Genomic DNA, 24,742 nt, shown 5'->3' on the forward strand with positions numbered 1-24,742 from the left:
GGCTTCCTCAAGCTGCGGTAGCTAGTGGAAGCTACTATTGTACCTGTGTGCAGGCTGCTTAAATTTTCAGCCATGTTAATTACATTCCGTGGTCAAGTAGTAGAGTGGATTTGAGCCCAAACTTCGCCAAGTTATCTAATAAAAACGTCATTCTATTCTCTTCTATACATTGAGTAAAAATAAAATTAATCTTTAACGTCATCACTATTATTCTTTATTGCTACGGAAGCCTATATACTTTGATTAATTTGTTGTTTTTAATTCTAGATGTCCCGTTTCCAAAGGACATTGACGTTTGAAAATGAACATGCTCCAACAATGTCAACCCCGGATCTTTCACAAAAGTTCGGAAGTAAGTTTTATCTATTTTCTGGTGATCATTATTTGTTTTGTTCTAAGGTTATGGAAGCAATCAAATTGTTTAGGCCTAGTATTTATAGATACTTCCATTGGAACCTTGTTCAAAAACGATTTATTGAACTGTCTTGCAATTACGCTCTGGTCGTATAGAAACTGATAACAACTTTAGCTTACGCCTTTTACTGATCAACCTTCCAAAACTAGTAATTTGTATCTTATCAATTTATAACTCGTATTCAGTGTTATTTGTGAGCTGTTTGAAGGAAATCAGTGATATTTTAAAGGAGGATAAACACCACCTCAAAATCCAAATAGGCATATTTACATAAACATTGAAAGTGAATTGATTCACTTGAGAATGGTTCTAAAGCAGACACATGTTGTGAAAAAATTATATTAAAAAGGATACTTCAATTTTTTTTAATACAACTAGCCCTGAACAAGAAAGTAGACACATATATATTTATTTGATTGGAGAGCTAGCCACAGATATGCGAAATTGCACAGGTCTGTCAAGAACAGACACATTATCAAGACATTATTGTTGACTCATTATATTTGATTTATTATTTACTGGTTGGTTGCTATTATTTGCAGAGTCTATGGAAACATCTTTAGGCTCGAGCCCGTCGCCCTACCATTTACTGGACCATGAGTACGGTATGACCCCGCAGAACCAGATTATGCAACGGCCTACGGAACCACCTAGGACTCAGGTAGCCTATCCTTCTGTTTACTCCATTTGTCTGGACACGAACGTAACGTGTAACATGTCCGATACGACTGTGAGGCGAACAAAATTAATCTTCTCTGTTAATGGTAATAATACTGAGGGTGATGCCCACATAAGCTCTTAGGCTTGTGCGTGGATAATGAGTGAGAGGGATGATGGTGAGAGATGACTACTACTTTTCAGGTAGTCGGGATCGACGAATTATCGTCTCCTCCAAAAGACGGGGTGGCCTATGTGATTGTGCTGTGGTCAAAAACGTTTGCCCCGGTTCGAGATTCGAACTCGGGTTCTCTTGATCATTAGATCGGCGCGTTCTCTTGATTATTATCACTTACTCCAACGAGCCACCCACTTTTCATCTGTACAGTGGATTTTGCCTGCAGACCTACGTCACAGTTACATCCACTAACAGGTTTTCAGGTTAAGTTTATCAGGTTTTTAAGTTAGTGAAACCACAGGTTCAGGTTTTCGACTCTACACACGTATTGGACATGAAACGTAACGTTAATGGCTGCCATACACCACTAGCATATTGCCGTCATGACTTTAGACGCTAATCAAGAAAAACTGTTATTGAAATTGTTGTTGAAGAGAAATATTTCTTAGCAAGAAATGAAACATTAGAAATACTGTATTGAACATCATTAAGGTAGGCGCACACAGATCGTCATCGGACGGACGGCACGGATCGGACGATTAGATTTGATGCATTGTTTTCAATTGAAGTGCGCATACCTTTCCGATGCGGATAGGTATGCGCACTCTAATTGAAAACAATGCATCAAATCTAATCGTCCGATGCGTGCCGTCCGTCCGATGACGATATGTGTGCGCCTACCTTTAAGGACCGGTTTCCGAGCTTGGGATCTAGGTAAGTTCTAGACTTTGAACAGCTGAAGTCAGAAAATTAGCTTTCCAAAACAGGGGGTAGTCGCAGTGAATAGTTGCAAATAAATCTTTATTTTCTCATTTCTGTACTTGGAAACGTTTTTCCTTGACGAAATGGAAACGTTTTTCCTTGACGAAATGAAACATTCCTAAATAATTAAAAATAGCTGAAACTTCATACTATTTTTCTTAATTATTTTTATTTTCTGTTCAATTTTCTAGTTTTTAGAAATTTAATTTGAACGTGACTATGACGATGAGTACGACTACGCCCCGTTTCGAAAAGCCAATTTTCTGACTCTAGCGTTTATAGTCTAGAACTTAGCTAAATCCCGAGCTCGGAAACCGGCCCTACATCAACTAAAAACGGACTAAACAAGTCTAAGTCCTTTATTAACATTTTTCTTATACTTATGTATTATTCATTTGAATTGTCTTGGAGGGTGATATGACGCCATCAACCGTTGATACATTGATGCCGGAACGGTTTTAGGCTTGAATCCTGCCAAATGTATGGAAATTAGATCTCATCTCATTACCAACGTACTTGTAAAACCTTATTCACTGGAAAAATAAATGAGTAAAGATTTAAGTTAATATATAATTGTGTTTGTAGAATCTTATTGGTATATTGATCTCATCCTTCCATTTGATATTGTCTTTTAAAGCTGTGATTAAGATAACCTAACCTTCACCCATTGATTGTGTTTTGTTGTAGACTGTGAAGAGAAGGCTCAATTTGGAATCTCCGACTAGTGAAAATGGCTTTAAAACACCGAAAACGGCAAAGAAGATGAGAGTCAGTAACTCGAGTCCGGGGCCGGGCAAAAGTAAGTAGAAATTATTATTAATTGTATTCCAAATTCAATTATATTTGATGATCTCTGCTGATATTATTTGTAATATATCTAGTTTTGAATTGTAGGCTTGATTCTATGATTATAATCAAATTACGGCTGTTCACAAACTGATCATTGTGATTGTCATTTGGAAATGTATGAGAATCTGCAGTCTTTTTCTACTTAATCTATACTATAATAAAGGAAAGAACTTGCTAATACACGTACAGGATAGGAAATTCCCGAATGACGCATCATCACGTCTCAACTACTGGACTGATTAACTTGAAATTTTGCATATAGATTCTTAATTCACTGGGATAGGCCTATTTTCAATTCTTCTAGATTTCATTACATCAAATTTTCAGTTTGTCAAGTTTTAAAATAGACCTTGCGGAGCACGGGTTACCTGCTAGTTTGCAATAGAACACATGAATCACATTTTGTAAAATTGCATTGATTCATTTGAATCAACGGTTCATAATTATATCACTCTTATTCATATTTATTTATTTAATTTACAATGTCACAATAAATCACATTCGAATACTACTCGACTGGTAACGTGGAAATCTACTGGAAATCTAACTGGAAATCTACTTGACTGGTAACGTGTTTATCATACATGATTACTTATTATTAAACGAAAATCCCAATTAAATGCTATAATTCACCCCGAAGACTTCTGCTACTGCAAATATTGACAACAGGGTAAACAGCTAGATGCAAATTCGATGAGCGCTACTATTCAAAAGTTATTTGTCAGCCCGGGAATTGCAGCATTTAATTTGGATTTTCGTTTAATAATAATAATTCATTAGCATTTGAATAATTGCAATATCTCAGTAATTTCCATCTGTATATGGATACTGTTCTGTTAAACTTTTACTGTATTCAGTTTAAAATAGTTGGTTTGATTCTATGATTATAATAAAATTACGGCTGTTCACAAACTGATCTCGGTGACTGTCATTTGAAAATTTATGAGAATCTTTCATTTCATTTTCTAATATTACTGTTAACTGTGTTGAGCAGAATTCCCACATTATCAGTGTCCGTTAAAGCATAGAGAAAATATATCTAAGATGAGGATAGCTATTTTTCTCAATGGGTTATGTGGGAATATTATCCCCTTGAGTTATAATGGGAGGGCTGAGTGAGAAAAGTCCAATTAGAAATAGGAATTGTTATTGTATTTCACTTTCACTGATAATAAATAAGTGGGGATCCAGCTTTATACTTGGTGAAAAAATTGTTGGACTTTGACATCAATGTGCTCATAATTAATGTTATTGATGTAATAATGCTAAATCATCGTACAATTTCTTCTTTTCATTAATTCTTCAATTATTAATTAATTTCTTCAATTTCTAAAATTGCTCTTACTCCCTGGCTCTGCGACCCATTTGAGCGTCTTGGCCTCCCACAGTTTGCCTCTCCATTCGTCTAAAATACAAAATTTTGTTAATCTTAATACTAGGTTTCACAAATGTATTATTTTTGAATAAATTATAACGTTTTATTGAGTTTAATACAGTTCAATGATTATACCAAATTTTTACGGCTGTTCACAATCTGATCCTTGTGACTGACGTTTTTTGTATGAGAGCTTTTTCAATTTCTAATTGAGAATTTATTATTCCTTGGACACGTTAAAGTGTCGGTCCCGGCTGAAGTATGACAGCCGTAAGGCCCATTGACGGCTTAAATTATATATTCAGGCGGTGGGACCTTCCCGCAAGCGACTCCCGACCAACAAAAGCTATACGAATTTACTTTTTATTATTCCTTGTTAAGTTGATACCTAGTTATTTCGTAAAGTGAAGTTATTTCGTACATGTTTCAATTTCGAAGAAAAACTGACCATTAGGAATTGTGTTAGTTTCCATAGCTAACTTGAATCTGATGTATCAACTTGAAGTCTGTGATAAGCCTATTTTACTTATAAATGAAAAATAGATTAAATACTTTCCTTGGAATTCCAAATTTCCTACAATTTCACATTCCTTTGAAATTATCAAATACACTTGCTGGAAGTTTTTAAATCTCCCATCTGTATTTTACTAGAAAATTTATATTAATTTTTATCATTCCCACTTGAGCCTTGACCTTGTTGTGTGTGGGAAATGTTAATTAATAACAATAAAATGCATACTTATTTTTATTCTGAAGAATCCTAGAAAGGCTGTCTTTTCACTTGGAATATTAGCTAGCAATGTGGGTAGAATTCGTGTTAGTCTCCAATATTTCTCGTGTTTTGGACGTGAATCAGTTTATCGAAGTAGGAATTTCCCATGCAAAATAATTATTCAGGCTATACAGGCTCTATGATTATAACTAAACTTACGGCTGTTCACAAGCTGACTTCTAGTGATTGAATGTTTAGGTATATGAGAGCCAATACTTTTTCCAAGGATAAGTAATTTTAAACTACCTACTATTCTGGGTATTCATCAGTCCAAGTCACTCATCAATTTCTCCTTTATTCGTTAATCAATTCAGAAGAATAAGGTGCGTACAGATTTACGCGCCGCGAACACGGAGCCATTCACATTTCATCAGCTGATTATATCTGTATTTGTACAGAAACGGTAAGATACAGATATAAAAAGCTTGGCATCAGCTGATTAAAAGTGAATTGCTTGTGTTTGCGGCGTGTAAATCTGTACGAACCTTTATAGAAACATTATTGAATTTAAACCTATAAATTGAATAGTCCATTTTTAAATGTAATCTATATCAAATATGTTAGGTTTAGTAAGTGTCGTAGGAAACAAGAAACAGTCCTATAGTAATAATCCACGTTATGATGGCAGTGGAGAAAGATGAGAGAACAGCGTTGCCGATTCTTGTCTTTTATATACTGTGCTAGAAAACGATAGCGCTATCTGCTTTGTGGAATGATGGATAAGGATAGCAACACCAACGTTCATCAAATACTGTCGTTATAACGTAAACCTCACTACAGTACAAAACATTTCATTTTTGTAATCCTCATGAATTATTCCAATGGGTGCTAGTGAGTTCCAATGGGTGCTATCTTTCTTAATTTTCTAAATATTCTACTTTCACTTGACTGATTATTTTGCTACGGAATATACAGAATGGAAGTAGGCTAGGATCCTGACGCCAAAATCCGCCATATTCAAAGAAAGTCTAGTATTGTAATATAGTGAAGGCCACGTTATAATGGCAGTGTAAAAAGATAGAACAACGTTGCTGATCCTCTTCTGTCTTGTTCATTCCTCCTATACACGATAGCTGATACAGGTTTATTAATGTAATATTAACTGTTCATTCTCGTTTAAAATAATCAATATATATTTTATTAAACAAGAAATTATATTTTTAAATAATTTCATAATGAATTTTCACAATTAAGATGAAATATTTTGTTAATTATTAATTCTACATTGTTAAAAGACGATCTGTCAACAGAATAAAGCCAGAAAGTGATAGCGCTATCCGCTTTGTTGAATAATAGACAAGGATAGCAATACCATTGCTAATCAAACACTGCCATTATAACGTGGACCTCACTATAGTAGCGGTAATTTTAATTTCTAACAAGATGGCGCAGTCACGTGACGTGGACTTGCTGCACTCAAGTCTTGGGGTCATGTAAAATACATAGGTTGAATTGATACTTACCATTCTGTATGTATTCTGTGATTTTGCGTGTTTCTTGTAGAACTAGCCCATCTTTACTGTACTATCATTTTATTATTTAAAAGAGACAATATTATTTTATTATCATTGTCTCTTTTCTGTATAGGGCTACTTGTAATATAAATAAAAATAAAAATCTCAGTATGTGTGATAGTTCAAAAAATGGTACTGAGATTTTTATTTCTATTTATTATCATTGTACGAATTTTTATTATACACTGCATTATAAAGATAGGTTTTCTACTAATTTGTTTTGTGTATTTGTTTTAGAACCGGCCCTAACGAGGTACGACACGTCTCTGGGTCTTCTAACCAAGAAGTTTGTAGACTTGCTGAAATCATCGCCCAAAGGAGTCATTGATCTCAACGTAGCATCTGAAAAACTCGAAGTACAAAAACGCCGAATCTACGACATCACAAATGTGCTCGAGGGCATCGGCATTCTCGAGAAGAAATCAAAGAATAACATTCAGTGGAAGTGAGTAAATCTGTCAAAAAGTATATTAATATCCGGTATCGAATAAAAAAAGACTGAAGCCCGGTTTCTGGGACACTTATTAAGGGTATTCACAATGTTGTTTTAGCCAGCTAAAGTGCTATTGATAACTGAACGTCCCATCTAAAACAATCTGCTATTATCTAACTGCAATAGCGGTCCAAGCGGATAATTTGTGTAACTCAAAGTTTATAACATCACTTTTACTACCAAATATTACCAAAACAAATATGGCCGCCGTTTTAACAGAGTTAGCTAGTTAGCGGACTCAAACCTGCGCTATCTGCTATCTCGTCTGCTATTTTTTTCTAACGTACCACTATAGCATTGATTTAACACAGACTTGGCAAATAGCAGGAGTTAGCGAATAGCGCGACTTAGCCAGCTAACTCCAACATTCTGAATACCCCTATTAAATCCGATGGACCATTAGATTTAATTCATAAGCTCATTATATTTAATTAGGATTAATGGTCCATTAGATTTAATAAGTGTCCTATAGTGAGGTCCACGCTATAATGACAGTGTTTGATTAGCAATGCTATTGTTGTCCTTGTCTATCATTCAACAAAGCGGATAGCACTATTTCTTTCTCACTTTGCTCTGTAGCCAGATCGTATTTTAGCAATGTAGAATTAATAATTCACCAACAAAATATTTCATCTTACTTATGAAATTATTGAAAAATATAATTTCTTGCTTAATAAAATATAATTTATTTTTAAACGAAATGAACAGTTGATATTTCATCAATAAACCTGTATCAGCTATCGTCTATTGAAGGCATTGACAAGACAGATGATCGGCAACGTTGTTCTCGTATTTATTTTATTTCTTGCTTAATAAAATATAGGCTAATTTATTATTTTAAACGAGAAAGAACAGTTAATATTACATCAATAAACCTGTATCAGCTATCGTCTATAGAAGGCATTGACAAGACAGAAGATCGGCAACGTTGTTCTTGGCAAATGCTGAACCTTTCACTGCCATTATAACGTAGACCTCACTATTGAAACCGGGCCCAGTTTGACGGAATGATTTTTGATATTGGTATAGATAGTTCAGTCAGGACAATAGATTTCAAATTGCAGAAGAGTGAGGTAGGAATAGAGTCGTGTGAATGCGCTCTGTCCCATGCACAAGTCTGCAGTTTATATGGACATTATTACTTGGTAAAAAGTGAAAAAGTAAATTTACTTCACTTAGTAAATTGAAAATGGGATGTTTCAATAAGGTAAAATAATTTAAAATAGGAAGGTTCAATGATTATACTGCAAATTTACGGCTGTTCACAATCTGATAACTGATGATTGTGCTCTGATAAATATGAGAATCTTCTGAAAATACTTTAATAAGAGATTTCTTCAAATTTTAGGTCCCGGCTGAAGTATTTCAATCTTAAGACCTTTAACGGATTGATTGTTTTATTCAGGTCATCTTAGATGGGGCTTAGGTTAGGTTAGGTTTTTTTCCGCGATGGACTCCCCATCAACAAAACGCCATTCGAATTAAATTCATTAACTGAATGAAAATTCTAGTTATTTATTCAGTATGGATAACTCAATACCACAATATCATCTCCAAGTACTCGAAAAGTTACTTTATTTACTTGGGAGATTTCTTGTGAAAAGCTTCGTTTGAAAGATTTTGAGAATCTTTTATTAAATATACACATTCTATGTATCCTGATATAACGGTTAAACCTTTAGACCCTTATAAAACACTAACAATTTGATATTTCTATTCTATTGATTAGTTGAAACTTTCACTTTGTCCACATGAGGTCTAAGATGTAAGTTATAAGCGTATTTCAAATATTTGAATTTATGTTCTTGAAGTTTCAGTTCACTAGCATGGTGTAACAACCGGAACTAATTTCCAGTACTTGTAACATAATAGAATATAGTGGAATAGGATAGTGTATTGAAAACAACAAAAAATGGGTCAATATAGAAAGTGATTAATATAAATTTCTGATATATTGAAAATGTATATGTTTTGAAAGTTCATTTCTTTAAGGTTTTTTCGCAGAAAATTTCGAGTCGTGATGTGGATGAAAATACGAGTTTCAGTCAGTAACCATTTCAATTAATTTTTTATTCTCAATGTATTTATTTGATATTTCATTTTATTTCGTGAACTAGTTTCCAGAACTTGCAATGATTTCAAGTATTTCTATTCGTGATGTGAATTAAAATAGGAGTATCAGTATTTTTAATTGGTTTTTCTCTTGGCAATGTATTCATACAAGTCTATTCGGTATTTTATTTTATTTGGTGATTGGTTTTGCAGGGGAGGCCAAGTTCCTGCTGATTCAGTAAACTCACTGGAATCAACAATAACCGACCTCAAGGCCACTGAGAGGAATCTAGACAAACTGATTAGCGATTCCGGTTAGTAACCTACCTGTTCATGATTATTACATAAAAGTCAGTTAATGATGTAAAACTCCAATCACTCCTTGTGTCCTGTTCTTGATCTAAAATATTTCAATAATTCACTTCTTGAATTCGCTATTTTTATATGAATTTAAATTTGTTAGTTTTAGAAACGCATAAAGTTTATTTGCTCAAATCTCAGTAAGGTCAAAATCCCTTAAGGGCCGGTTTCCGAGCTCGGGATTTTGCTAAGTTCTAGACTTTGAACAGCTGGAGTCAGAAAATTGGCTTTCAGAAACATATTCATAATTTTAAGGTGGCTGCAATGGTTACCATTTTCCAGTGCTGCCACGTTTTCATTCATCATACCTTTCCGTAGTAGATGACAGTTTTGGTAGGAGTGTGGGGGCGTTTTTTCAGTGTGCACTGTGCAGCTGACAGTTGAAGTGGGGAGACCTCATTTTTAAGATATCAACTTCACAATTCACTCAATAATCTTTTATTTCTATTATATTATTCTTATTTTATGTTATTTTTCTTTTATTGCTAAAGTTGATAACCACTTTTCCTTATATACTATTACTATTATTTTGTATTTTCATAGAAGCTTGTTTCCTTTGCTAAACCAACAATTAGATGGTAAAATATAAAATTTTCTCAATTTCTATTTGAATAACTACTGTGAATAAATAAGGATATCGTATCTAAAAAGTTTTTCTCATTTTCATCACTAATGTACAGCTCAAATTCTATAAAATAAGTTTGTGAAAGGTTTGAAAACACACAATTTACATAAAGCGACACTCGTGCCGCGCTCGTGTAATATCCTTAAAAGGCGCCTAGCGTGTAGTTGAGGGTCAAAGTCTAGAACTTAGCTAAATCCAGAGCTCGGAAACCGACCCTAAGAGTATACTACCATATTTTCTATCTTTATGTAAAGTTTAATGGAAATTATATTCTTGGATATCCTTTCCCATGAATAGTTCAATATCCGCCGATCTATGTACAGTATTTGCAACATAAGGATAGTATATTATAGGCCTATTTACCAGTCTTGGGTACAACTCACACCAATCATAATTCAAATTCCTTTTATCTTCATAACGAGCAATAACAAGCTCATACTTTGTGTGAAACACCTTGACAATAATTGAAGTTGTGTGTTTAACTTCTTGTTTATATGTTTCTTTTCATAATGACTTGAAGAGTTTTTTATTTTAATATTTATAGTTTTCTCAAAAAGTGTTCACATTTTTCTGTATCACATATTCTTCTATGAGAGACTTTTTATTCGTTTTATCATATTGTATTCTCAATTATTGTTCATTTGTTAATGTTTCAATAGAACAATTTATGGGATACCATCCCTGTACTCACATATGCATATCTAAATAAATAAAGTAATACTGTTTAATTCTAGATCAATTGTTTATTATTTATTTATTATTTTTTCACAAATTTCATTCAACCAATGTGTGAACACTGCTATACAAGCTAATATGTATTATTTGCCAAGCACAGCATTAATCCGTTGAAAGTAATGTTTGAAGTGAATCAAATGAACATATTATTAGAATACCTCATTTAGCTTAATTTCTACTTCCTTTCTTAATCCTAGTCTTTTTGATCGTTTACATAATCATTCTTTCTCTTCTTCTTCTTCTTCTTCTTTATCTTCTGTATTATTATTTTTTTAAGCTACGAATGATTTCTGATGTAAAATGTTTGAGTGCAATTGGTCTGTCTAGACCTAGCTCAAAATAAAAATAATTAATCTTATTCTTCTGTTGTTCTTTTTTAATTTCCTCCTTGTCTTTTCTCTAAATCATCCTATCCGCTCGAAAATGTGTTATCTTTTATGTTGAATGTTGTGATTGGGTGTGTGCAGAGAACCAGTTGAAGAAGATGAACGAGCAGAAGCGGTTCGCCTACATCACGTACCAGGACTTGCGGTCGGTGGAGGAGTATCACACGCAGACTGTGATGGTGATTAAGGCGCCTCCCGAGTCACGGCTAAATGTGCCAATCGAGTCCACATCGGCTGCCCCCGCCGCTACCGCCTCTGGTACCGGACCTAAGGTAGGCAAAGCTCAATCATGGAGGTGTACAGATATACGCGCCGCGAGCATGAGCAATTAACTTTTTTTTCAGCTGATTATATCTGTATTTTTACAGAAACTGTAAGATAATGATGAAAAAAGCTTGGCATCAGCTGATTAAAAGTGAATTGCTCATGTTCGCGGCGCGTAAATCTGTAAGCACCTTGAGAAGATGTCCCATGGTTTATGGCAGACACACAAAAACATGCTAATTATTTAGAGCTCAGTACAGGTAGACAGCTCAATCATACATAAAATATAGTATAAGAATATATCCCTTTGCATAGGACGAATTTTGCCGGTTTTCCAAGTCGATTGTCCTCATAGTTCTTTTTTGTTGAGTTTTTGAAAAGTTTGAATTTTTTTAAATTTTCATCCAACTTTTTGCTCTTAAATAGAGCATAAGAAGATATCCAATGGTATAGGACATTTTTTGTTCCAAATTTTACTGTCTGTTCAAGCCAAAATTCAAGTTTTTTTTTAAGTTTTTGAAAGGTTTGAATTTTTTTTTTCAATAGTTTTTCATCTAACTTTTTGCTATTTCAGGGCTTATAAGTAACTAACTATAAATTGAAAAAATGAATGCTAATCGTTGAATTGTAGAGCATTAAATTCTCTTCAATTTGATGTATAATTCACTATTTCATGAATTGTTTTAGGAATGTTGCAGCAGTTTCAGTGTTGAGTGTGTGTGTGTAATCTTTTGTTTTGACTATGGAATTTGAAGAGAATGTCTGGAACACAATTTTTGATTTTGCAGCTTCATTTGAACTAGCTAGGAGGTTGACATCAAAACCCTTATCCTTAACATCCATGCTAAAGATGGGAAACCGGTAGCTTGCCATTCATTATTAAGCCTGTGCAAAGGCTAAAAATCAACTTTCTACTGGTGATATTTTTCAAAGTTATTCGATTTGTATATCATCAAGCTATGAAAATGAAAAAGTTTTCTCAGGAAAACATTTTTTTTTCGATAATTACTTTTTGAGATATCTTAAGTTTAAATTTTTGGGACAGAACATTTCAAATTCGGTAAGAGATAAAGAGGATTAATTCTTCATGGTATTGTTGATTAAATAAAACAAAAATCTTTTTAAAATATCAATTTTTGAGAAAGTTATTCAATTTACCAAAAGTAACTCAACTAAAAGTTATTTCTGGTTATTTTTAGTAAATTGAATAACTTTCTTAAAAATTGATATTTTCAGATAGTTTTTGTTCTGTTCTATCAACAATACCATGAAGAATTTATCCTCTAAATCTCATGGATTTATATCTCTCACCGAATTTAAAATGTTCTGTCCAAAAAAATTAAACTTTATGTACTCACCTTTATAGATGTAGGCGAGGTAAAAATGTTTTTTTTATGGGACTAGATTGCTTTTTATATTTTGAGAAGATTTTGCCCCCATTTTATTACTTTCCTTGCTCTATTAGTAATGGAAGTATTGCTTCCCAAAAAATTAAGCTACCCTAATTTCAAGATTTCTATACGTTTCAAGGTCCCCTGAGTCCGAAAACATGATTGGTTTGTGTGTGTATGTATGTCTGTGAACAAGATAACTCCATTCCTAATCAACCGATTGACTTGAAATTTTAAACTTAAGGTCCTTATACCATGAGGATTTGACAGTAAGAAATTCAATAAAATTCAATTCAAGATGGCGGAAAAATGGCTGATAATTAATAAAAAAACGTTTCCTCGAAAACGGCTGTAACGATTTTCTTAAAATTTATACCCTGGATAGCTATTTATAAGCCCTATCAACTGGCATGAGTCTCATTTCTGGAAAAATTGTAGGAGCTCCGTAATATTCTTGAAAAAAAATGGATTTTGTTGAATTTCTATCACAATTTTCTCAAAAATGACTTGACCGATTTTTTTTCAAATTCATACCCTGTATAGTTATTAATCAGCTCTATCAACTGGCATGAGTCTCCTTCCTGGGAAACTAACAGGGGGTCTACCCCATCCTTGAGAAATTGACTTTGTAACCTCCTTCTCGTACATGAGGTAGGTAGAGCAGTTTATTCAAAAGAACACAATATAGTCGAGATATTTCATCTGTAGAACAACTGTTTTGACGACTTAATAAAAATATCATCGAATTTCACAATTTACACAAAGGAAAAATTTACTCTGAAAACGATTATATACAATAGTATGATCGTAGTTTTAAATATGTAGCCGCCAAACGTCATTATGTTACTCCCCTAAATAATTCTCGTTTAAGAATGAGGCTTACAGTTCAATGAGCAAGGAAAGCTGTGTGAGTGTACCACACGAGATTTTTTTGAAATATTCTTATGATTTTTTTTTTCTTTGAACAGAAGTACACAATGAACATGAAGAGCAGCTCGGGTGAGATCGAGGTGTTCCTGTGTCCCGAGACAGACGAGTGCTTGTCGCCGGTCAAGGAGGACCCCACCCCCCGCTCACCATCCCCACTCCTCCTGCCCAAAAACGAGCCCTGCTACGCTGCTGAGGAGGAGGAGGATGAGGAGGTGATAGCAGCAGGAGGAGCACTCAGTCGCCGTCTCTTGCAGGAGGAGGAGCGACTGGTTGCCTCCTCACTGGATATCAGGCAACAGCAAAGCAACAGTGTTGAGCAACGGTTGCAAGATCCCTTCGATGCCATGGTGCCTAGCACGTCGGCTGCTGATAGTCCACAGGTAATTCGTTTTTCATATATTATTATACTACTTCTAGTCCAGTCATCACTATATACATTGGTGCATGCAATTTATATTGTAGTACTGATTTTTTAATATATTATTTGGGTACTTAAGAGAAGTCCAGAACCAATTTCTTTATGCAAAATTCCCTTGTGCTAGATACGGGTGGCCCAAAAACCTCGTATTTTTGGCTCATTTTCCAGTTTTCAGCTATTTCAGCCAAATCTCGTAATCGGACAGAAAAATTTGCTCTTGCCTTTTTTTAGATTATAAAATTCTGAATAAAATGAAATCATTCGGAACTCTATCTCCAATGAGTACTGAGTTATGATTTTTCAAAAATGAGTGAAATTTGGAGAAAAAAATCAATTTTGATTAATTTTAGTTTTTGATAAACAATATCTTCCGATTGTTACCATTTAGATGTATAATTCAAAATCCCCCTGGGGGTATTTTTGTGCTCTACAATCTGAGATCAGGTAGAGCGCTCATATAGATTTCCAGGTACACCTGACAACAATGCTATTTGTATTGTGAAAAACACCTCATTTTCAGCTTCAACCGTCATCACCAACTACATTGTCCTCACATTGATATTTCGCACAATGACATAAGTTCATGAGATTATGTTCTATGAGAATCACCCGTTAGATTCACTGCATTTCAGTATTTCCTAGTGGAGAGGCGCGCTCAAGGATCTAAATTTCAAACACTTATAACTTTTGACACAATGCTCAGATTTCATCGTACTACACTTCATTCTTCTCGGCTCGTCAAGACGGTCCAAAATCATGCATCATAAGTCAAATTCGGTCGAAAAATGGAAAATTTATTGTTGAGTGTACTTAAGCCCATATTCCAATACACAAAAAATTGCCAATTTCTATATTTTATATGAATAATGAATATACTTTTCTTATGAATTTAGGACCTGCTACCGTCGTCGGCCCTGGAGGACGAGACGTGGCAGATGCTGATCAAGCCGGAGCCCATGTCGGATGGCGGCGGAGCGGGAGGAGGAGGGGTGGGGAGTAGCAGTCGTGCGCGGGGTCTCATCTCCGAGGAGGACGACTACTCCGGCTATCAACTCATGACCGACGACCAGCACACTTCCGGTAATTGTGTCGTCAGCTTTTGACCGGTTGCTCACTTCCAGTCGTCTGCCTGCTTACTTCCGGTCGCCTGCTAGTTTACTTTCGGTTTCTGCCTGCCTGCTTCCGGTTGTCTTGCTTGCTTCTAGTATATTAAGGCCCGGTTGTACAAAAGCCTCTCAAATTCTAACTTAGCCAAATCTAATAAAAGGCCCTAGCCTACGATATTGCAACGTCGCAGTGTAGGCCTACAATCCAATACATGAATGTTGAAAAAGATCAGCTGGTATTTTTTTTAAATCTTTTTCACCAATCATGTTTAGATACTGCGACGTTGCAATATCGTAGGCTAGGGCCTTGTATTAGAGTTGGCTATGATTCTAATCGTGATTAAACTCATGAGAACCAGCCAGAGAAGGCTTTTTCGAAAAGAAGTCTTCTCTGATTGGTTCTCTTGGAATTAATCACCGTTAAAATTCAACAGGCTTTTGTGCAACCGGCACCAACCCTGCTTATTTTTGGTTGTCTGCCTGCTTCCTGTTTCTGCTCATCTTCTTCCGCTTTCGGTCTGTCTCCGAGTTCTGCTTGATTGGTTCCGTTTTCTGCTGGATTACTTCCAGTTGCCTGCCATAGAGTTGCTAGCATAGTGGAGCGGAGAAGATTTTATTTATTTATTGACATACATATAAAGGCTCACAGACAGCCATGTCTATTAAACTCATGGCTTCATTCAAGCTTGAGAGTGATAAATGTAATATATGTATTTGAATAATGGCTCTTATAGTGCTCCACTATTCGCTACCAGAGTGTGCCACCGTCCAATTACACGCATTAAATGCAACACTCCAGCTTTATCGCCGCTCCGACATGTTTGCACCCATAAGTACTTCATATCTCGCCAAAAACAAACTACAAAGATAATATACGTTCAATAGTAACTCAATTCATTCATATTGATCTATTCAAACAATAACAAGTTTTTTGGGTATTTTACTCAAGAAAAATGCAACATATTCATTGACGCTTCATAAATGATTTATTTCTCACAGTAATAATTACTCAGTTGTAACAAACAATTTCCTATTTAGAAGCAGATAACTTATAAACAATATTGTTGACCTCACGAAATGCAACTTCATTCATCAGATAGACATCATATAGAAAATCTATACTATCATTTAAGAGCTTTAAAATATAATATATTGTAGTCACCTGCAAATGTAATTCCTAATATGCATTTCACGTAAATATAATGACAAATAAACAACTCTTGAAAATCAAAGATTTCCTACGAAAATAAGAGGAAATTTACAAAGAATTCTATGATAATTTAATGAAACACCAAACTATTGTCCTCGAAATAAACGTACTTACTCTTCAATTTGTTTGTGAGTTATCGAGTCATCTCTAACTAGAGTTGAAACATGTTTGTTTTAAAAAATATATCAATTGATAATCTAATTATTTGAAAACTGAAATGTGCAAAATGAAGTGCAAATAAAATAGAACTGTTAGTTGCATGTTAATACAATTTGTATGATTGAAAATGTTATTTCTATTCTTATCCAAAATTATCTCGCTTCTTCAAGTAAAGAGCTGCTTCTGTATATAAATGAACACTTTCTTTTCAATTCTTTTGAAGGAACAGTATTGAATTCCTCTTATCATTAAATGAAGTATCGAATAATTTGTCGCATGTTAAGCTGTTAACCAGACAACCGAATTTAGATCATCTCCTATACAGTATTATATTTCACCTTGTTCACTTATACTTTTGTTGCTGTTGTAACATAAAAATTTAATGACATGTCAGTTTTTTATTATATTCTTTTCATTCCATGAAAATGCATGTTGTATAGCTTATTATCCAAATTATTTCTTTGACAATCTTCAGAAATCTCTGATTTCTTAACGTTTTTCAGAAGAGGAGTTTTTTTTTCAATTAAATGTAAATAGAATTTGTTTGATTCTTGTAAATATGTAAATATTTTGTTTTGTACAGAAAACACTTTTAGTCTATAATTTGTTATGTTTTGTAATAAACTTTATTTGCATCTTGTAAGTAATTGCTTTGTAAATCCTTAACCTTGAATGTGATTATTCATTTTCAAATTTAAATTAAGGTCAAAGATTGCCAGATCTCACTACTATTTGAACTAAAGTTTTGAAATAATTGTTCCCGTTTTCATTCAAAATTGTTTGGAAAACAATCCCTCATTTCAAGATTTTGTATTACAATGCTTATTCATTTGTGCAAATACTCATTAAAATAATATTGTGAGAACAAGTCTGGAAACACCCAATTTTCCTAGGCACTTTGGTTTCAAATTTAAATTTTTCTAAAAATTCTGATACAATTATCCTGTCCATATTCTTAATATTGATTGAGCTTGTTAAAAATATTTTTTTATTTCTGCATGATTCTGTATTGTACTTATAGCTAAAGTTCTCTTTCTCACTTCTCTAGTGCACTGCTTCTCAAATATATTAGTATTTTGCACTTTTTCTAATAGATTTGCTTGCTTGTGACTCCGATGATGGAATGCTAGATAAATTAAACCACAAATAGTATAGCAATTAAAATTGTTTTATATCTGTGATGAAATGTTTTTTCATGTGACATTTCGTTAGGCTATATGAATTTGTCTTTATGTCATAACATAATATAATGATGGATTATATTTTTTAATAGCGGCTTGAGAGTAACATTATACTTTTACAACTATGAACTTTTTTACAACATTAACTATTACAACGTGTTTTCCATCCAAATAACTATTGTCTTTGATTATTTTGAAATTTATTACATTGATCAATGTTTTATTATAGTCCTATTAAAATTAATTTGAGTTTATATTATAAATAGTCAAGCCAGGTGTTATAAACAAATATTAATTTGTTAAAAAATCATGTCTGAAATAGATTATTTTGTGATTTTGATGTAGTGCTAACCTTAAGATTGTATGTATTCAGCTTGAATTTCTAGCATTTATTTAGCGATCTCCACTTCATCAATACTCTCTGGTTGGTTTCAAAATTCTGAAACCCCTTGGAAAAAGGTTCTAGGTTTGGGGCTGAAGCTGGGATTGTCGAATTTTGAAAAAGGGCATCACAGTTTCAGCCCCGAGATCCTGGGTACCTAAATGCGAATTTCGACTTCCAGGTGTAGGCGTGGAAATTTCGTCGGTATTTTTAATTTCAAAGTTGTTGGCAATGTCTCATGTTTAAGATGATTTGCTGAAAATTATTCAGTTATGTATTAAACTATTGAAGTTTTTCATTCAACTTTTAATACTATTGCAAGATTTAATGATTTTTCAATGCCGGTTATAATTTGGAGTTTAATTGAATCGGTCAGAATAGAAAGGGAACATGTCAAAAATAAGAAGTTTTCAGGGGAGAGAAAAAACTGAATACAGATCAAAGTAGACTATTGATAATTTCAATATTGTTTTTTGTCATTAGGGTGCAAACTCTTTTAAGACAACAATTTTAATCCAGTATAAGCACTTATATAAGATTCACCCCCTTAAAATTGAGTTTTTGTTAACTTCCTATTACTCATGATGATATTATAAATTATCACTCTTCAACTTTTACAATAAACACCTCAACCCAAAGCAATCTAACCTCAAAGCAACGCGTGAATCGAAGGTAACCTAACACTAGCATAAAAATCACAACTGACAAACAGCTAATTTTCGGCGTTGAAAGGGAACATGTGTATCATGACTAGTTCCCTTCCACTCCAGTACAGCAAAAATACTATATCTGTTTCTGGTATAAAGAGAATGCTGACATGTTCCCTTTCAACTCCAATCGATGTATCCCACAGTAAACAACTCATTTCAACCATAAAAAATGAAAAATTTTGACATGTTCCCTTTCTCCTCAGGCCGATTCAATTGTTTGAAATAAACATAGTCAAATATAAATTCATTATTATCAATTGTCACATTTCCATATGAAAGTACGGGAAACTTTTATTGTTCATCTTGATGTTTAAAATGTTTTATTCCCCTTCTTTTACATACCGGTACATCATAGTATTGTTTTCACATCATGAATGATTGAAAAACAGTGTCATCATTTTGAACTGTGCTGACAAAACTCAATCACTGTTGAACAAATTATAATCAAAACTTCAATTTATCCAACTTTGATTTACTGACTGTAGATGTATCATTAACTTATCTTTTTTCTTTAGGGCTGCTCTTGAATAAGAATAGAAATCGAAGTACCCCTTTTAGTCTAGATATGTTGTGACTAAATAATTTTATGTATGCCATTATCAAGTCATTATTTGAAACAAATAATTTTAAAAAGGGTACTTAGATTTCTATTTGTATTATCATTAATTTATATTTGAATTTGTTGAATGCAGTACAATGATTCTTATAATTTCATAGTCAAGATTCCTTTTAACATTTTTAATCAATCAGTAAAGTAAGTTTAATGTAATTGATCAATGATAATATGATTTCATTCTATACTTTGTAACTCATAATAAGCTGGAATAACAGTATAATGAAATTTATTTGAAATTATCAGAATTCCTTATAAATAACATCAATGGTTCTCATTCGACGAATGCTGACACTTGAAAATGATTCTTACTATAGTGTGTTGTCGCTTGAGAAATGTAAAGTTCATGGAACTACTTTAATGTATAACCAAAGAGAAAATATAGCATCTCATATCTTATAATATCTATTCTCTATGGTATAACCAGGACCTCCAATTACCAGGTGTATAGGAAGTCCTGCTATAACTTATAATATTATTTACAAAAATTTCAAAGTTTTCACTAAAGATGATGCCAAGTATGGCGTTGAAACACGAGCCTGGTTTTAAATAAACTTATTTTTGTGGATTTGACAATATTTTTGTAATCACTTTTTCTTCTTATAATACATTATTCTTGATCATAAGATTTTCAGAGTTATGACTGTCCTCCAAGACTGTAATTTTCAATTATATGAATGTAATTAGTTTTAATTATAACATTTAAGATATTAATATAAAGTTATTGATAAGGGATGTCCCAAAAAGTGATACCAGTACCACCACTAAGCTCTACAAAGTACTTGAGTTACAAAGTAATTTTTCATAAATTTTCTTTTATTTATTTTTCTCTATATACATTTGGGTGCATTCTAGACTATTGAATATATTTTTTACAAGATAATTACCAATTTTAACTACAGACTTCACATATTTATCATGTGAAAAATACACATATTTACTCTAACTTGAAAAATAATAATCTACAGTACAATTTGAAGTTGCGTTAAAAACTATGATACGAGAAATACGATTATCGATTGTTGTAATATCGATTTACAGTGGTGAGATCAACCTTCAGTATTATGGCATCTATATTATTCATAAGGAATTCTGACAGTGAATAATTAATGTTTATTAAATTTTATTTCAAATCTCACCATAGTCTGAAGTGATGGTACTGAATCCACTGGAACATTTCTTGAAACCTAATTTTGTGATGTAACTTTTTTGAACTTGATATTTACTAATAGTCCTAGGCAATGACTCCTGGCTGCCTGGCTTGCTTTGCGTTTAATTCTAGCTTTTCTGCGCATGCGCGGCTCGGTTTCGCTGGATGTTGTGGTGACACAGCTTGAATATGCGCCAATGTAGCACCATAGCATTCAGCTTAACCGGACGTGTGGTTCACGCTCTCTATCTCTCTCAACTCACCCGACGTCTCTCTCTAACATTCCTGGATGGATTTAACTGATTAATCAATATTAATATGTTATGGATTGCTTGTGTTAATACTCTATGCATGTTTGTTATTAATCAGATAGCTGTTAGGTCCGGTTGCACAAGAGCCGGTTAAATTTTAACCGTGATTAATTTCACGAGAACCAATCAGGGAAGGCTTTTAGAAAAGATGGCTTCTCTGATTGGTTCTCCTCAAATTAATCACGGTTAAAATTTAACCGCTTTTTGTGCAACCGGCACTTAGTGTTGTGCACTTCTTTCCAATCAATTTCTGCTTGTAGGAAAATGATATCGTTGGTTCCTATGAGAGTTTTCAGACATTAGCTGAATGAAAATGTGTGAAGACAATCATTAAAATCAATGAAATTCTCTTTCTGTCCAACAGAGCATAAATTCATTGGAAAGCAAGACTTTAGTGTTAGATGTGCTGTTTATTGTAATTATTTATTTGTGATATATAATTTTTCATAGAATGGAAATGAAATAAGCAAGGAATTTATGAATAGAGATCAACGAAATTTAATAATGTATGAGAATGAAAAAGAAATTTTCTTGAAAAATAAAAATATGAATATGATCTATCAATATTAATTTATATCTTCAAATGAAAAATAACACCAATGAATTTTTACTATTATTTACAGTTTTATATCATCCTTGAGATTAATATAAAACTTGATTGTTTGTGAACTTCTAGATAGAATTAGGTACTCTGCAACTCTCATTGAACTAAATACTTATTTTTTATAACTCTTTTCAAATGTAACATGCATGTTCTAAGTGCAGTACAGTACTCTAGTTGTAAATATATGTTCATTTTCAAATTATTTTTCTGTTCATTTTCAGTATGAATAATTCCATAAGCAAATAATTCTAATAATAATGGTAAATTACGTCTGAAAAACTTGAAATTTAATAGATTCTATTTTAATACAACAATCATTATTCTTCCAGCTTTCATTAATAATATTGAACGACTCCTTCTTGATATTTATTAATATTGAATAGCCATTTATAATTTTGAATAGAATATTGTTGAAAAAATATGACCCTAGCTTGTGCGTGGGTAATGATCAAACGTCCATGCCTATTCGATGGGATTCGGCGGGATTCGAGCCTGCAACCATGTAGCACTAGCAGACTGAAAATTGCAATACCTTAGTAAACTCGGCTATCTTGCCGGCTAAATTTACCCTACAAATTAATAATCTTATTGGAATATTTAAAGCTTATTAGCTTCTTTTTTATTAGCTTCAAAAAAATTAGATTTACTCAAACTAAATTGATATAATACTTCTGTACTTTTATCCTATCAAATGAAGATAGTATCTGAACAATTGACTAGAAACTGTTTGATTATTTGAAGGATAAAATCCAAATAGAAAACTTTTTCAGGCTCGATGATTATATCTAAACTTTACGGCTGTTCACAATCTGATTTCTTGTGACTGAACGTTCAACTGTATGAGAGCCTCACATATCTATCGGTTTATTATCAGCCCAATCCTTTGATTAAAGTTTAACTTAATCTTCAGTTTAACTAAACTTTAGTCTGACAAAAATTTATTATACTCTATTAAAGCTATATGAAACATTTAGTGCATTTTGTCAATCTCAAACTTTATTATTAGTAATTACTCTACCCCAATAATACTGTTAATTTTAATGACTGATTTTTTCCTTTACCTCCATAAACTTTTAAGGCCGTTTGCACAGTCAAAGCTTAAACTCGATTCAATCAGCTGGTGGCTTAAACTCAAAATGAAACACATTATAACAAACTAGACTTGATACGGATTTAATCCGGTTTAAAATTAAATTTAGTTTAAAACTGTCACTGTGCAAAAGTCTAGCAGAAATACATCTGGTCTGGTTTCTTATACAAAAGTTTAAAACTTTGAAGTTTAAGATTGAATAACATCAATTTATTATTTCGTTAGAAATGCTTTATCACACTAATGCATGTATAATCAACTCATTCGACTTATGAAAAGTTTACTTTAGGCTATATCAAGTATTTTGGAATATTATTTTATTAATCTACAATAGAAGACTTTTGAAAATCTTGAATCTTGGCTTAATTAATTCCCAATAAAATACTGTTGAAACCTTGGAACGTTATTGGTTTAAATTTTAAACTATTATATTTCTATCTAATAAATTACAATCGATATTATTCAACATCAATTCCACAATTTTGCGAATAATAGTGAAAAAAATAATAAAAATAGTTGTTTGTGTTATTAATGCTTCCAATGCACTGACTAGTTTAATTGCTATTCACCTCTTGTATATTGTAATGTAGTTTAGTTAATTAGTTATTTCGACAAATGACAAGTTATGTAGTTCATTGATATTATTAGTGAATATTGTTATAAACTTACTTATATCATATTTTATTATTAATCTTCAAGTGTACTTAGAGTAAGTTCAATTTTAACTGACTCTCCCTTCTCTGTTACCTCAAGCTATTTGGATTTTTTTGAAAATAACTGTCTGTGCAAACCTTAGTTTGCAGCACGGGGCTTTATGACCGTTATAATTTGTTTCTAAATAGGTAGCTCTTCTTGATTAGTTTTTCAAATGATGCTCATTCATTCATTTACTGGCATTAATCAATTGCGAAATTCGGGATGAACCACAACAGGCATTCGCCAAGACTGTTTCTATCCCTAATTTAAAATTATATATAAGCTGTCTAAGATTATGTTCATAATTATTCATTTATTTGAAGTCCAAAGTAATAATTATTAACTGGAGTTGTGAATTTTTAAGTTCAATTAAATTCTCATAAAACGATCAAATAACAAAAATATAAAACATCTTTAAATGTTAATGCCGAAACTAATTTTTTTATCATGAAGTATTTCGTACTTTCGTACTCTCCTCTATCCATTCCGTACAAGTTCTGGTTGATTAATCATAGACATTTTTTTAAATTTATAGATCATTAATTCAATAGAAACTAACAATATATTGATATCATATCAGATATACTTAGATGTCTTGTATCATGCTATGTACTAGGCTATAGGTGGCGGTGGAATTATGAAAATTGGCACTCCGCTAGTCATATCATTCCCACAGTCCATCTCGTGAATCTCACTAATAATGCATATGATTTTGATAGAAGTGACTCAAGCCCCTTACAACATTGTAAATATTATTTTAATTGCAACTGTGCTTCTAATAATAAGTTTGTTTTTCGGTCCTTGTTCAATATTTTCTTTAATAACTTGAGTAAATATTTTCTATTTTAGTAGAATAATTAATATTTAGTTTTGCTATTCGAAACATCCATAGTCGAAAATATGGCTATAAAAATATTTTCGGACTGACAATTTAGTGAAACTGAAGATCTAAATTCGGGAGAGAAATACCACTAGTTGTCCTTATTAGTTTTCTCTTTCGATCATTTCAATTATGTACATTTTTTTTAAATGTATAATAATGAAGTGCATACCTCTGTGGCTCGGTGCAAGAACTATCTATGTCAAAATATCAACTTTCTCACAAATCAGCTTGAAAGTTCACCTTGTATTTTTGAACTACGGCATTTCGATACGGAAATGCGAGTGCTAGAAGTGCAGAAGTCGACATTGGTAGTTCTGGCACGGAGTATGAATGACAATCTAAAAGCATATGTCTTCATTGGTAGTTTTTACACTCTGAGAGTGGAATTACCAAATACTAAAACTAACTTACTAAATCATGACATTGGTAGTATAAATTGTATAACTTTTTATTGATTTGAGATAGGACATT

The 24,742-nt window shown here is 32.9% G+C and overlaps 1 protein-coding gene across 2 annotated transcripts in view; it reads left to right on the plus strand.

The window, feature by feature from the left end:
• LOC111058451 (transcription factor E2F1) overlaps positions 1–24,742 on the plus strand; it is a 32,477-nt gene that overhangs the window by 5,926 nt on the left and 1,809 nt on the right. For both annotated transcript variants that reach the window (XM_039440057.1, XM_039440059.1), the window contains exons 2-9: positions 268–352; positions 958–1,076; positions 2,700–2,811; positions 6,760–6,967; positions 9,281–9,381; positions 11,255–11,445; positions 13,797–14,138; positions 15,070–15,256. In XM_039440057.1, the coding sequence (XP_039295991.1) occupies positions 268–352; positions 958–1,076; positions 2,700–2,811; positions 6,760–6,967; positions 9,281–9,381; positions 11,255–11,445; positions 13,797–14,138; positions 15,070–15,256 (1,345 nt within the window). The remainder of the gene's footprint in view (positions 1–267; positions 353–957; positions 1,077–2,699; positions 2,812–6,759; positions 6,968–9,280; positions 9,382–11,254; positions 11,446–13,796; positions 14,139–15,069; positions 15,257–24,742) is intronic.

The sequence above is a fragment of the Nilaparvata lugens genome, chromosome 13 (assembly GCF_014356525.2).
Source record: "Nilaparvata lugens isolate BPH chromosome 13, ASM1435652v1, whole genome shotgun sequence".
Taxonomy (NCBI): Eukaryota; Metazoa; Arthropoda; class Insecta; order Hemiptera; family Delphacidae; genus Nilaparvata; species Nilaparvata lugens.